This window comes from Scyliorhinus torazame, chromosome 1 (assembly GCF_047496885.1).
Source record: "Scyliorhinus torazame isolate Kashiwa2021f chromosome 1, sScyTor2.1, whole genome shotgun sequence".
NCBI lineage: Eukaryota > Metazoa > Chordata > Chondrichthyes > Carcharhiniformes > Scyliorhinidae > Scyliorhinus > Scyliorhinus torazame.
Genome location: NC_092707.1, coordinates 376,576,980 through 376,592,255, shown reverse-complemented (window position 1 = coordinate 376,592,255; position 15,276 = coordinate 376,576,980). Strand labels below are relative to the sequence as shown.

Genomic DNA, 15,276 nt, shown 5'->3' with positions numbered 1-15,276 from the left:
TAGAATTATAGAATTCCTACAGTGCAGAAGGAGGCCATTTGGCCCATCGAGTCTACACTGACCCTCTGAAAGGGCATCCCACCCCGGCCCACCCCTGCACCCTTTCCCGGTAACACACTTAACCCTTGGACATTAAGAGGTAATTTAGCATTGCCAATCCACCTAACCTGCGCATCTTTGGGCTATGGGAAGAAACCGGAGGTCCCAAAGGAAACACACGCAGACTTGGGGAGAATGTGCAAACTCCACACAGACAGTCACCCAAGGCCAGAATGGAACCCGGGTCCCTGGCGTGTGAGACAGCAGTGTCACCATGTTGCCTCGGATTTATAGAAACTGAATAACTGTTTAAAAAAACCTCAACATTTACAGCAATGAGAGATAAAAATGCACTTTACCTCATAATTACCTGCCATAATAAGTTTAGCAAAATTTCTAGATCCTGCCACATTACAACGTTCTCCAATGTTGACGAAGTTGGTGTATGGTCCAACTTTAAAAGGTTCAAGACCTACGAAAAATAAAAAAGCCATCATAAAATAAGCTAAAAAGGCTGCTTGAATATATCCAGAGGCATTGCAGAGTAAAACAAATAGAAACGGAGGCAGAAAATAAAAATAATAACTGCTATGTCTATTTGGTGAGCTGTACCACATGAATTGAGGGATATGGGATATAATGGGGTTGCTAAGGATATTTGGGGCATTTTTGGGGTACAAATTGAATTTAGGGAAAAGCAAGTATTTTGTTGTGTCTTCTCCAGGCACGGGGTGGGGTGAGGAGGTTGCTATTCCCAGTGGCAACAACTCATTTTAGGTATCTGGGGGTGCAAGTAGCGTGGGATTGGGTACAGCGTCGTAAGCTCAATTTCAAGGGCTTGGTTCAGAGGGTGAAGGAGGACTTGTGGTGGCATAGTCTCTCCTTGTCGTTGGCAGGCCAGGTGTAGGCAGTGAAGATGAACATTCAGCCACGTTTTGTTTCTGTTTCAGTGTCTGCTGGTCTTTTTACCAAACTCATTTTTTAAGGGGTAGACTTGTCTCGTTGTCCGTGTGGGCAGGAAAGGTGGCTAGGATAAGGAAAGCGGTGCTCCAAAGAGGACGGCTATACTATTACTGGGTGGCGAATACAGAGAAGGTGCGGGCTGGAGTAGGGAGATGGAGGCCTTATGAGTGCGGATGGAGGGGGGTTCCGGTAAGGGGTCGGGGTTCCAGGCGCTGACAATGGCGGTGCTACCATTTGTCCCAGGGAAATATTCAGGGAGTCCTGAGGTAGCAGCCACACTGAAGGTTTGGAGGCAATTCCAGCAACAGTTTAAGTTGAGGGCAGGCTGGAGGGCGATGCCGATAAGAGGGAACCATGGGTTTCAGCCAGGAAAGATCGATGCGAGGTTCTGGGGATGGGAGAGAGGGGTGGAGGAGGTGAACGATTTGTTTTTGGAAGGGTGGTTCACAAGCTTGGAGGAGTTGGGGTGAATTTGGGCCCCAGCGTGAGGAGGGTTTCAGATACATACGGATGCGGAACTTGCGAGAAATGTCTTCCCAAACTTTTTGGTGGCACAGTGACTTTGTTTCTGGAGGCGGTGCTGTCAGTGATGGGGCTGGAGGGTGGGGTCGATTCAGTGATTTACGATAGGATCATGGAGGATAAAGTGCCCATGGAAGGGACTACGACCAAGTGGATGGAGGAGCTGGGGATGGCGTTTGGAGAAAGGATTATGGTGTGAGGCGTTACGGAGGGTTAATGCCTAAACCCCGTGCGCGATGCTGGGGTTGATTCAATTAAACGCAGTGCACAGGCTGCACTTAACAAAGGAGAGGATGAGCCTGCTGTTTGAGGGGATAGAGAATAGCTGCGAACGGTGCGGGAGGGGCCTAGCTAATCATGTACATATGTTCTGGTCCTGCTCGAAGTTGGAGAAATTTTGGGGGTCGTTTTTTAGCACCATGTCAGAGGTCCTACAGGTAGATTTGGAGGCCTTATTCGGGGTGTCAGACCTATCGGAGTTGCATACGGCTGTGGGGGCAGATGTCTTAGCCTTCGCCTCGTTGGTCGCTCGCAGGTGGGTCCTGTTGGGGTGGAGGTCAGCTTCTCTCCCTGTGCCTCGTTGTGGCTGGGGGATTAAATGGAGTTCCTATACTTGGAGAAGGTGAAATTTGACCTGAGAAGATCAGATGAGTGTTCCACAAGGGATCCGTTTGTTTATCTTACACTATGGGGATCTGGTTGTCGTATAGGGGTGGAGGATTATGTTGGGTTTGTGTTTATTCTTTGTAAATATGAATAAAAACATATATATTTTCAAAATTATGGTCTAGTGTACTGGTACTTCCCCAAAATTAAATCTTAATAATTATACATTTTCTGAATTGGTCTAATTCTTTAATCATTCAAAGAAAAAAGTTGACCCTAGTGTCTACCTGACTCTCTAGATATGGCGTAACTTGAATGGGACATGATAGGTTAGCATTCAGATATTTAAAAAACGACCTGTTTGTCTATTTACCTGATAGTATCAAGAAATCTCCAAAAACCGAGGGAGGAGGAATTCTAGGTCTACATTTTTGGACTGCGTCTGCTATTGCCCTAAAAATACAACAAGATGCAGAACATTTAAGAAACAATAAGAATAATTCCCAATTACAAAGTATTATTCCTCGTGGTGCCGGGTTCCCATTCTCACCGCTCTCTGGTCTGGATAAAGAAGTTTCTCCTGAATTTCCTATTGGATTTTTTAGTGATGATCTTATATCTCATTCTGGTGTCCCTTGCAAATGGAAATTTTTTCCCCCGCATCTACTCGACCACGCCCTTTTATTAATTGAAAGCCCTTCAACAGCTCCCTCTTGTCTCCCCTTTTCTTGTGAAAAGAGCCCAAAGCTGGATCAAACTTTCTGAGTATCATCCAATTAAATCATCTTTGCACTTTCTCTATATCCGTTTTCATAATTTAGAAATCCTGGGCGGAATTCACCGCAATCGGCGCGATGTCCGCCGACCGGCGCCAAAAACGGCGAATTCTCCGCATCTTGAGCAGCCGAGCCCTAACCTTGAGGGGCTAGGCCCGCGCCGGACTGATTTCCGCCCCGCCAGCTGGCGGGCAAGGCCTTTGGTGCCCCGCCAGCTGGCGCGGAAATGAAATTGCCGGGCGGCACATGCGCGGGAGCGTCAGCGGCCGCTCACGGCATCCCCGCAGGAAAAGAGTGCCCCCACGGCACAGGCCCGCCCGCGGATCGGTGGGCCCCGATCGCGGGCCAGGCCACCGTGGGGGCACCCCCCGGGGGCCAGATCGCCCCACGCACCCCCCCACCCCCAGGACCCCGGAGCCCGCGCCGCCTTGTCCCGCCGGTAAGAGAGGTGGTTTAATCCACGCCGGCGGAACAGGCATTCCAGCAGCGGGACTTCGGCCCATCCGGGTCGGAGAATCGCTTGGGGGGGGGCCAACCGGCGCAGCGCGATTCCCGCCCCCGCCAAATATCCGGTGCCGGAGAATTCGGCAACCGGCGGGGGCGGGATTCGCGCCAGCCCCCGGCGATTCTCCGACCCGGCGGGGGGTCGGAGAATCCCGCCCCAGAACTGTTAATTAAAGTCTGGTCTAAAAACAAGGTGCAGAATAACTTTTAACATCACTTCCCTGATGTTCAAAACTTCTCTAATGTTCAATACTCCTCCAGAAATGAAATTTAGTGTTTTGTTTGCTATTTTGATGGCCTTATTACACTACTTTTAGTGAAATGAGTATTTGTGTTCTCAAATCCCTGTTTATCCACCCAATATCGATGCCTATTTTCCAAGGAATATATGGCCTACTTATTCTCCCTGATAAAATGTACCAGCAGTTGGCATTCTTCCATCTGTGACAGATAATCGGAATGCAGCCTCAAAACTTTGGTGAGATCAAATAAGATCACCTGTTGCACTTTGTTTGATGGCTCAACAAGCTGATTCTGGAAAGCCAAAGTCTGTCACCTTGCCAGTGGTGCGGCATGATCTCTGCTGACATCTTGTTTGCAGGGTTGGCGTCTGCTTTGGAGCTTCTGAAACCTAATGTGGTGGCATTGACGAACCTCTGCCCCCAGCTTGGATATTTACATTTGCTTAATCAGCCAGCAGAATTCTACATTGCCCGCAGGCTCATGCCTTCTTTTCCACCCCACCCACAAGTAGCTTCAAAAGAAATGACTAACTAGAAACAGGTTTCCACTCAAAGAAATTTGCATTACAGCATAAAAATTGCATTTTGTACTGTTTTCAGCAAACCATGGAATTCAACAGTTACCGGATGTGAGCGGGAGTCGTTCCACAGCACCCTCCAACAATGTTCACTAGCCCATCCATGGCAAATTCCTGCAAAACGAGACCCATCAAGTCAAACTAATCAGACCTACAATTATAGACCCAACTGTTATGACTAAAATTACTATTGGATGTTAAAAAAATACACATAAATTAACACGGGCTTCTATTGCCAGCACTTGCATTTGGTTATTCAAAGCATATCGGATTTCAACCCTATTTTGGACAGTGCGTTGCCTAAAGTTCACATTTGGATAATTTAAAGTGCTCTGCTGCAATTAAAGATAATAGATTACAATTGCAAAATGCCTGCATGGAAGGGGAGGAAACATCTCAGAACACAGAGGAAACAGGGCTGGAGGACCAAAAGGGCATTGGAGAGGGGAGAAAAGCCCAGGAAGGATGTCCAAAACAACAACTGGAAGGGCACACCTGGGTGACTGCAAACAAGTCCCTGTTAATAAAAATATTGTTTTTATTGGCCAAGTAGAGACCATAAATATACCTCGTGCCCAGTTATTCTTTTTCAAAAGTCTAAAGTATTTAAACAACTGTACAGATCTTTGAACATACAGGAATACTGCAGCAGGACAGGTAAAAACTGCAACTTACAACTGAAACATCGATCACACTTGAATCACACAGCTAGCCACTCTGATGCAACCTAACTGCATGTTTATCTGATACGCTGGATCTGTAAAAGGGTCATACAGACCCGAACATTAACTGCGTTTCTTGCTCCACAGATGTTGCTAGGCCTGCTGAATATATTCAGCATTTTCTGTTTCTAGTTCAGATTGGATATTAATGGCATTGAGCGTAGCAGGCAAAGGGGAAAAAAAGCTGGAGATCTCCTTTCAGCTCCAAACTGGTACTATCCTGCTTTTGACAAATCCTGTCCTCCTTAATCATTCTCAGACATACACTTGACCACAAAACTATCACACATGAATGTATTTAACACAAGCTGTGTTTGACAATGTATTTTACAGTCTGCACAGTAACCGGTATGTCTTTGTTGACTTGGAAGAACTGCCTGTCAGTGTCTTCAATACCATTGAATAAAGCAGCACCCAATCGCAACTTGTATTATTCATAAACTCTAATGACAGACAGCCCTAAGAATGCAGATAGTGAGGGTGAGGCTGTGGCGCTGGATAGATCACAATACACAGCTGAGAAAGAGCAAGAACCTGTTGGCTGGTTAACGCCCCTGGCCCTTTACTCAAGTGCAGCGCCTAAGGAATTGACCCTCAGAGCCTGCATGTAAATAATTTAGGTGATTTACTCAAACAGAAGTCAGACCAAATTCTAGAGGATCTCACCAGGAACAACATTGAGTATGTTAAGAAATTTGGGATTTCCTAGTCCCATAGGCACAACAGATCCAGGACAGGAATCTGCAATTGCAGTGTGGAGCTGTTTTCATAAATTTTATCTGCGGACAGTAAAGCAATAATAATGGCGCAGGTTGCATTCTTAGGGTGGTATCTTGTTGAGGCAAGCCAGCTGGAGAGCCGACAAGACCTGCGGGTGCCTCTTTTTTGGAAGACCTGCCAAACCACAAACCAATTAGACATTAGCAAAGCCATTGCTGGGCCTTCCCCTGAAATCAAGACCTGGGGGTAGAGGTCTCACCTCAGTTTTGGGGAGTGGGGTCAGAAGCAAGGGCAAGAGTTTGACTCAGAGTGAGGTGAGGAACAGCCCCCATAGTTTCACCTGTCATGCACGACGCATGGCAACAGGCCCGCTTTCAGTTGGATTAATATCAACAGCAACGGGATGAGGTCATTAATCGGCCACTTAAGGGCCTCAATTGGTGACGGGGCAGGAATGTCGATCATGGGCCTTCCTATCCAAAGTTTAATTTTGGTGGAGGCAGGAAGGCGCATGAGTCACGTATGCCACCACCCCGCCTAATTACATGACTTTTCTACCTCCCAAGTTCACAACCAGTGAAAGCAGATTAGTTTGTACTGAGTTAGCTGACCACCAGGGCCACATTACCATTGGGTTAGAGGAAGAAAATTGAGGACAAATAAAAACAGCCATAATTTTCACGTATCATGAACGTCTATTACTAGAAAACAGATGTCGTGGAGACAGAACGCTTTCAGCTATGCACAGCCTGATATATAATTTCCTGCTGGCTATTTCGGCTCATACACTAAAAACAGCCACTTAGACTATCACAGTTCATTTCATCATACTTGGAGTACATAGCTGGATATAAATGACAATGAGTTAGAAGTTAAAATTCAAATGACCTTCAGGTGTCTCGCAGTAACTTCAGGGGTTTCATCATAGCCTCCAAATGTGTTGGGTAGACCTAAAGTTTAAAAAGTACAATGTTTGATCCTTTAAAAAAATAATTATTCAAAAAAATTTCACAATAGTCAATGCAAACCAGAAAAATCGAAAAGAGAAAAAAAAGGCAAAACATCACAATCAAATAAAAGGGGAGAACACTTGCACTTTATCCCCATGCCTGCGTGGATTTCCTCCGGGTACTCCGATTTCCTCCCACTGTCCAAAGATGTGCAGGTTAGGTGGCTTGGCCATGCTACATTGCCCCTTAGTGTCCAAAAGGTTAGGTCGTGTTACTGGGATAGGTGGAGGTATGGGCTTAAGTAGGGTGCTCTTTCCAGGGCCGGTGCAGACTCGATGAGCCGAATGGCCTCCTTCTGCACTGTAAATTCTATGATTCTATGAACACACAACACCTAATTCCCGTACCAGCCTCCCCGAACAGGCGCCGGAATGTGGCGACTAGGGGTTTTTCACACAGTAACTTCATTGAAGCCTACTTGTGACAATAAGCGAGTATTATTATTAATTAACTTAAATACAAAAACTAACCTCAAACTCCTTTAGAAAATAAATAAATAATCTTGGGGTGGTGGAGGAGATATAAGAAAGTGGAGGGAGCATCGGTTTGGACCCCGATTTATAATAATCATCGGTTTGTACCGGGTAGGCTGGATGGTGGGTTCCGGAGATGGCAGAGGGCAGGAATTAGGGGGATGGGGGATCTATTTATAGATGGGAGCTTCCCCATCTTGAAAGCCTTGGAGGATAAATTTAAATTGCCAACAGGGAATGGGTTTAGGTATCTGCAGGTGCGAGACTTCTTGAGAATGCAGGTTCCGGCCTTCCCGCTGCTGCCGCCACGGGGGATACAGGACAGAGTAGTCTCCAATACCTGGGTGGGAGAGAGGAAGGTATCTGATATCTACCAGGGAAAAAAGGGAAGATTCTGGGCGGGAGTGTTCGTGGTCTTAGCCAGGATAGTGGAGGAGGAAGTGGACCCGGACCCTTTGGTGGCGATATTTGGGGTTTCAGAAAGCCGGAGCTCATGGAGAGGATGAAGGCCGATGTCTTGGCATTCACCTCTCTGATTGCACGATGGTGAATCTTGCTGGAGTGGCGGTCGGTATCGCCACCGGGAGTAGCGACTTGGTTGGGTGACCTGTATGACTTCCTGCGATTAGAAAAGATAAAGTATGAGTTAAGGGGCACTTCAGGGGGGTTTGAGGAAGGGGGGTGGGGGGGGGGGGGGGGGGGGGGGAGTTTGTGACCGTGTTTGTTGTGGGGAAGGGGGTGAAAAAGGGGAAATCCTGTACAGACTGTATAGTTGATTGTTGGGAAGTATGTTTCCCAGGGAGTTTATTCGCTGTAACCTGTTTTGATACATGTCTGTAATAAAATACATTTTTTTAAAAAGAATCATTAATTAGTTGGCTAAGGGAGATATATCACTGATGGGTCTCTTTCATTCATGATCTCTTTTTCCACCATTCTTCATAGGCACGATGGATGATGAATTTGTTAATGTCAGGAAGTTTAGAAAGGAAAAATGGAAAACTTAACAAGCACAGATTCTGGATCTGTGGACAAGAGAGGACCTTCACTACTGTTGTTGCACTCTAGATCAGCTCCATATGTCGTTTCTCCAGAACTAACCTCCACACCCCAACCCAACCCAGCCAATGTTCTACCCTCATCTCCTCTCCTGAGGACATTGTTTCATTTCTCTGTTGGGCTTCACAAGCACTTGTCTCCAATATGGCGATTAAGGATTTGAAGAGCACATAATCTATGCTGACATTTCAGTACAGCAGAGGGAATGCATTGTCAAAGGTGCAATACAAACATGCGAATTAGGAGCAGGAGTAGGCCACTCAGCCCCTGCTCCACCATTCAATAAGATCATGGCTGATCTGATTTTAACTTTAACTTCACATTCCCTCCTACCCTCTGCTTCAACTGCCTTTTGAAGAAGGGTTCCAAAGACTCACAACCCTCAAGAGAAATATTCTCCACATCTCTGTCTTAAATGGGCTACCCCTTATTTTTAACAGTGACCCCTGGTCCTTGCTTCTCCCACAAGAGGAAACATCCTCTCCACATCAACCCTGTCAAGACCTCTCAGGATATTACGTTTCAATCAAGTTGCCTCTTACTCTTCTAAACTTTAGCAGAAACAAACCTAGCCTATCCAACCTTTCCTCATAAAACTACCCCTCAATTCCAGGTATTAGTCTAGCAAAACCTCTCTGAACTGCTTCCAATGCATTCACATATTTCCTTAAATAAGGAGGCCAATGCTGTGCATAGTACTCCAGATGTGGTCTCACCAATGCCACTGACCATAATGCCCCTACTTTTGTATTCAAGTCCCCTTACAATAGACAATAACATTCTATCAGCTTTCTTAATTCCTTGCTGGATCTGCGTACTAACCTGTTGGGATTCATGAACTAGGATACCCATGTCACTCTGCATCGCAGAGCTCTGCAACCTCTCACAATTTAGATGATATGTTGTTTTTTTATTCTTTATCCCAAAAATGGACACTGTGCTCCATTTGTCAGATCTTGGTGACTCACCTATCTTTATCCCTTTGTAACCTCCTTCTGTCCTCTTGACAAAATATTTTCCTATTTTTCTTTGTGTCACTGCAAATTTAGCAACCATATCTGTGGTCCCTTTGTCCAAATCAGGGGCGGGATTCTCCGACCCCACGCCGGGTCGGAGAATCGCCGGGGGCTGGCGTGAATCCCGCCCCCGCCATGTCCCGAAGTCTTCGCCACCAGAGATTTGACGGGGGCGGGAATCGCGCCGCGCCGGGGGCGGGAATCGCACCGCGCTGGTCGGCGGGCCCTACCCCACCAATTCTCCGGCCCGTGATGGGCCGAAGTCCCGCTGCTGGAAGCCTGTCCCGCCAGCGAGGATTAAACCACCTTTTGAACGGCGGGACAAGGCGGCGTGGGCAGGCTCCAGGGGTGGGATCTGGCCTCGGGGGGTGCCCCCACGGTGGCCTGGCCCGCGATTGGTGCCCACCGATCAACGGGCGGATGACGTGACGCTCCCGCGCATGCGCCGATCCGCATCGCCCGGCGTAGACCTTTCGGCCCCGGCTGGCGTGGCACCAAAGGCCTTTCCCGCCAGCCGGTGGAGCGCAAACCACTCCGGCGCGGGCCTAGCCCCTCAAGGTGAGGGCTTGGCCCCTAAAGGTGTGGAGACTTCCGCAACTTTGGGACGGCCCGACGCCGGAGTGGTTCCCGCCATTCCATTACGCTGGAACCCCCCGCCCCGCCGGGTAGGGGAGAATCCCGCCCCATATATATATAAATTCTAAAAAGTTGAAGCACTGATGCCTGTGGCACACCTATCGTTACATCTTGTCAACCAGAAAATGACTCATTTATGTCAACTCTGTTTCCGGTTAGCTAGTGAATCTTCTATACATAGCAATATGCTACCCCCCCACTCCATGCTGATATGTTATTTCTAACCATGAGCTTTTATTCTCCACAATAATCTTTTTTTTTTTTTTAAATGTTTTTATTCTCCATTTTCACATTTTCCTTCAAAATTTACACCCCACCCACAAACAGTAACAAATACAAAATCAATCCCCTTAACAATACCAATGATCCCATCCTCCCACCACCCCAAACAACGGCCCACCTGTCGATATATGCATCCAATAAAACAAACCCTCCGACGGTGGCAACAAAAAAACAAAGGAGAAAAGGAAAAGGAGTCCGGGACCGCCCATGGTCACTATTGACCTATAGAGTCCACTCCCCCTACACTCAACGCCCTCCAACCTCTGAAAGAGTACCGTACATGATACCCAAGAGTTGTACCCCCCCCTCCCCCCCAGTCTCCAACTCCTCCCGTCCATTGTCTCACCCCGGCTAGACCACTCAGACCCTGTTCTGCCAGGCTCCGTTGGCCGCAGCCCCTCCCCCCACCTCACTCCCATTCACTGGCCGGCTTAAACTGGCCAGCGTGGAGGCCCCCGCCCGGGTCCCTTTCCCCCTTGCCCAGCCCTAGGAAAGCCCAGAAATCCCCTTTTAGCACACAAACCCCGCATATCCACCTACACCCCAAAGAGCCCTCATTTTGAGTGGAAGTCCCATCACTTCCCTTGTCCAAATATATACAACATTGGCTCCTTTAGCCTGAAACAAAAAAGAAGAAAATACAGTCATGAGGTTACATCGTCACATGGCCATTTCTCAATTTCTCAGTTCTGCCACAGTCCTTCTGCCTTCGCAAACTCCTCCACTGCTTCTGCCGTTCCAAAATAAAAGTCCCTGAGCTTGTAAGTCACCCTCAGCTTCGCTGGATATACAATGCCGCACTGCACCTTGCTAATGTACAGTGCCCTCTTCACCCGGTTGAAGGCAGCCCCTACATGCATACCATCTCCAGCCCACTGCACCACCCGCTTCTGCTTGGCCCAACTCAGGACCTTCTCTTTCACACTGTACCTACGGAAGCACAGAGTCACTACCCTTGGCGGCTCACTCGCCTTTGGTACAGGTCTCCACAACCGATGAGCCCGATCCAGTTCATATTGGGAGAGATCCTCCCCCTCCCCCAATAGTTCTGCCAGCATCGCGGCAAAATACTCAGTCGGCCTCGGTCCTTCAACTCCTTCGGGGAGCCCCACAATCGTCAAATTCTGTCGCCTGGATCTGTTCTCCAGGTCTTCCATTTTTCCTCGCAGATCCTTGTTAATGTCCATCATCTTCCGCATCTCCTTCCCCATCGAGGCAAGTTGATCACCGTGCTGCAACAACGTCTCCTCCACTTCCTTCAGCGCCTCCCCTTGCTCTCGCACCTCCGCCACTGCGCTCGCCACCGCCTTCGTCACCGGGGAAATCGCCTCCTCCACCAGCACACTCAAAACCTCTCTCAGCTCCTTCCTCATTGTCTCCATGTATTTTGTAAACTGCCTTTCGAATTCCGCAGCCATCGCCTTAGTTATTTCTTCAGCCGTAAGCAATGCGGCCTCCCCTGGTGCTCCAGCCTCCATTTTCCTTGGTGACCCCACGGTGACCTTTCCACTCCCCGACGGACCTTCAGCTGTTTTCCTTACGGACGTTCTTTTGCTCACCCTCGCCATTTTTCTTCACTCTGCCGCCTCCGTGCCTTCTCCATGCTTTTGCCGCTTCCGTGGACCCTGGGACTGGGCTTAAAGCCCCGAAAATGCCGTTCCCGAACACCCTCCATTGTGCGGCCGCCTCCCGCCCGCCGTCACCGGAAGTCCCCTCCACAATAATCTTTATGTGACATTTATTAAATGCCTTCTGGAAATTTAAGTACATCGGTTCCCCTTTATACAGAGCACATGTAACTTCCTCAAAGTTGGTTAAAAATGATTTCTCACTCACAAAACCAGTTGACTCTGCTGGATTACCTTGATTTTTCCCAAGTGACCCGCTAGAACATCTTTAATAACAGCTTTAATAACAGCTTGGTTAATTAAGAGAAAGCAAAGAGTGGGGATTAATGGGTGTTTCTCTGGTTGGCAATCCGTAGCTAGTGGTGTCCCTCAGGGATCAGTGTTGGGCCCACAACTGTTCACAATTTACATAGATGATTTGGAGTTGGGGACCAAGGGCAATGTGTCCAAGTTTGCAGACTACACTAAGATAAGTGGTAAAGCAAAAAGTGCAGAGGATACTGGAAGTCTGCAGAGGGATTTGGATAGGCTAAGTGAATGGGCTAGGGTCTGGCAGATGGAATACAATGTTGACAAATGTGAGGTTATCCATTTTGGTAGGAATAACAGCAAAAGGGATTATTATTTAAATGATAAAATATTAAAACATGCTGTTGTGCCGAGAGACCTGGGTGTGCTAGTGCACGAGTCGCAAAACGTTGGTTTACAGGTGCAACAGGTGATTAAGAAGGCAAATGGAATTTTGTCCTTCATTGCTAGAGGGATGGAGTTTAAGACTAGGGAGGTTCTGCTGCAATTGTATAAGGTGTTAGTGAGGCCACACCTGGAGTATTGTGTTCAGTTTTGGTCTCCTTACTTGAGAAAGGACGTACTGGCACTGGAGGGTGTGCAGAGGAGATTCACTAGGTTAATCCCAGAGCTGAAGGGGTTGGATTACGAGGAGAGGTTGAGTAGACTGGGACTGTACTCGTTGGAATTTAGAAGGATGTGGGGGGATCTTATAGAAACATAAAAGATTATGAAGGGAATAGATAGGATAGATGCGGGCAGGTTGTTTCCACTGGCAGGTGAAAGCAGAACTAGGGGACACAGCCTCAAAATAAGGGGAAGTAGATTTAGGACTGAGTTTAGGAGGAACTTCTTCACCCAAAGGGTTGTGAATCTATGGAATTCCTTGCCCAGTGAAGAAGTAGAGGCTCCTTCATTAAATGTTTTTAAGATAAAGATAGATAGTTTTTTGAAGAATAAAGGGATTAAGGGTTATGGTGTTCGGGCCGGAAAGTGGAGCTGAGTCCACAAAAGATCAGCCATGATCTCATTGAATGGTGGAGCAGGCTCGAGGGGCCAGATGGCCTACTCCTGCTCCTAGTTCTTATGTTCCAACATTTTCCCTATCACAGATGTTAAGCTAACTGGTCTGCAGTTTCTTGTTCTATGTCTCTCATTCTGAATAAAGGAGTTATGTTCACAATTTTCCAATCTAATTGGCCTTCCCTGAATCTAGGGAATTTGGGAAAATAAAAACCAGCGCATCAACTATCTCACTAGCCACTGTTTTTAGGATGAAGAATAAAGTCCATGGATGAAGCCAGAGGATGAAGTACATCAGGACCCTGGGATCTGTCAGCCCGCACAGTTGCACATCTTTGCTCAGTACCACTTCCCTAGTGATTGTATTTTTTTGTATTCCTCCCTCCCTTCCATTTCCTGATTTACAACAATTTCTTGGGTGTTATTTGTATCCTCAATAGTGAAGACTGGTGCAAAAAAACAGTTCAATTCATCTGCCATCACCTTATTTTTCATCATTAATTCTCCACTCACTTCCTATAGGACCAATGCTCAAGATAGCTCCTTTTTAAAATATCTATAGAATCTATTACTATTTGTCTTGTATTTTTAGAGAGCATCACAGATGTCAGTCTTCAATCAATTTGATTCACTCCACGTGATATCAAGAAACGGCTGAAGGCGGACTTCCGGTTGCGGCGATGTCCAGCTAAGCCACACGTTTCGGCGGCTCCAGCTCGAACGGACCTTCGGGCTCTTTTAAGAGCCCCAGCGGGGAATTTTTTCAGGACGAAACCCGGTGTGGGGTGAGACAACAGGGAGCCCCCCCCCCAACGAAAGAGAAAAATATCGGCGGCGGCGGCCAGATCGCGAAGAATCCTCTAAGATAGGGACAGGAGGAAAAAGGAGCAAGTTGGCGGCGGAGAAAGCCCAGGCGACATGGGGGCCCGACCAAGACGAATTTTTAAGACGGTGTGTGGAGCTGCTTAAGAAGGAGGTGCTGACCCCGATGCTACAGGCAATTGAGGGGCTTAAGGAGGCACAAAAGACCCAGGAGATGGAGCTCCGCGTGGTGGAGCAGAAGGTGACGGACAACGAAGACAAGATCCTGGGCCTGGCGGTCAAAACGCAGACGTACGAGGCGCTCCACAAAAAGTGCATTGAAAGTATTGAAGCCCTAGAAAACAGAGCACGGAGAAAGAACCTTCGGATCCTGGGTCTCCCCGAGGGAGTGGAAGGAGCGGACTGCGGGGCTTATGTGAGCACGATGCTAAGCTCGCTGATGGGAGCTGAGGCCCCCTCGGGCCCCTTGGAAGTGGAAGGGGCTCATCGGGTCCCTGCGAGGAGACCAAAGGCGGGAGAACCACCGAGGGCGACAATCGTGCGATTTCATCGCTTCAATGACAGAGAAGTGGTTCTGAGATGGGCCAAAAAGCTACGAAGTAGTAGATGGGAGAATGCGGTGGTACGGGTGTACCAAGATTGGAGTGCGGAGGTGGCGAGAAGGAGGGCGATTTTTAATCGAGCCAAGGAGGTGCTACACAAGAAGGTGAAGTTTGGGATGCTGCAGCCGGCGCGACTGTGGGTCACGTACCAGGAGAGACATCACTACTTTGAAACGGCGGAAGAAGCATGGACCTTTATTAAAAATGAGAAACTGGATCGAAACTGAGGGACTGATGTTAGAGGGGAAATGACACTGCCGATGTATATAGGGATGTAAATTGGGAAGGGGGGGACACTAAGAAATGTGGGCACCGGTGGGGGGAAAGAAGAGACATAGGCGGGGGATGGGGAATGGGAGTGGGGCGGTAGAGGGAGCTGCGCCACAAGGGGCGGGACAACTATAGAGAATACGGGGCTTACTGTTCTTGTTCCCGCGCCAGAAAGGTGATGGCGGGAAGATAGGCGCAAGGTAGATGGGAGCTCCCCACACGGGGGGTCAAGGAGTGAGCGAGAGAAGCCGGGGTCAGTTGAAGTCAGCTGACTTTCGGAAGTAATATGGGGGGGAGCAATCACGCTAGATGGGGATCTAGCGGGGGGGGGGGGATATAACTGGGTTGCTGCTGCAGAAATCAAAGAGGAACTGGTTATAGAAAGGGTGATCGGGGCTGGAATGCGCCACCTGGGGAACGGGTGGGAGCGCGGAAACGGGACGTGGGACTGGCCTAGAGAGGGTGATGGTTAGTCGACACGGGAAGGGGGCAGGT

The 15,276-nt window shown here is 48.2% G+C and overlaps 1 protein-coding gene across 3 annotated transcripts in view; it reads right to left on the bottom strand.

Annotated features, from left to right (window-relative positions):
* The window catches only part of mtr (5-methyltetrahydrofolate-homocysteine methyltransferase), a 216,812-nt gene that overhangs the window by 104,424 nt on the left and 97,112 nt on the right, over positions 1 to 15,276 (bottom strand). Inside the window, exons 1-4 of one of the 3 annotated variants that reach the window (XM_072511767.1) lie at positions 6,561 to 6,620; positions 4,277 to 4,344; positions 2,504 to 2,583; positions 399 to 511 (exon numbers count right to left, since the gene is read on the bottom strand). The exons of 1 other annotated variant lie outside the window; for it this stretch is intronic. In XM_072511767.1, coding sequence (XP_072367868.1) covers positions 399 to 511; positions 2,504 to 2,583; positions 4,277 to 4,335 — 252 coding nt within the window. In that variant the 5' untranslated portion in view covers positions 4,336 to 4,344; positions 6,561 to 6,620. Of the gene's footprint in view, positions 1 to 398; positions 512 to 2,503; positions 2,584 to 4,276; positions 4,345 to 6,560; positions 6,621 to 15,276 lie in introns of those variants that run through there. One more of the 3 variants, XM_072511768.1, reaches the window with a different exon arrangement.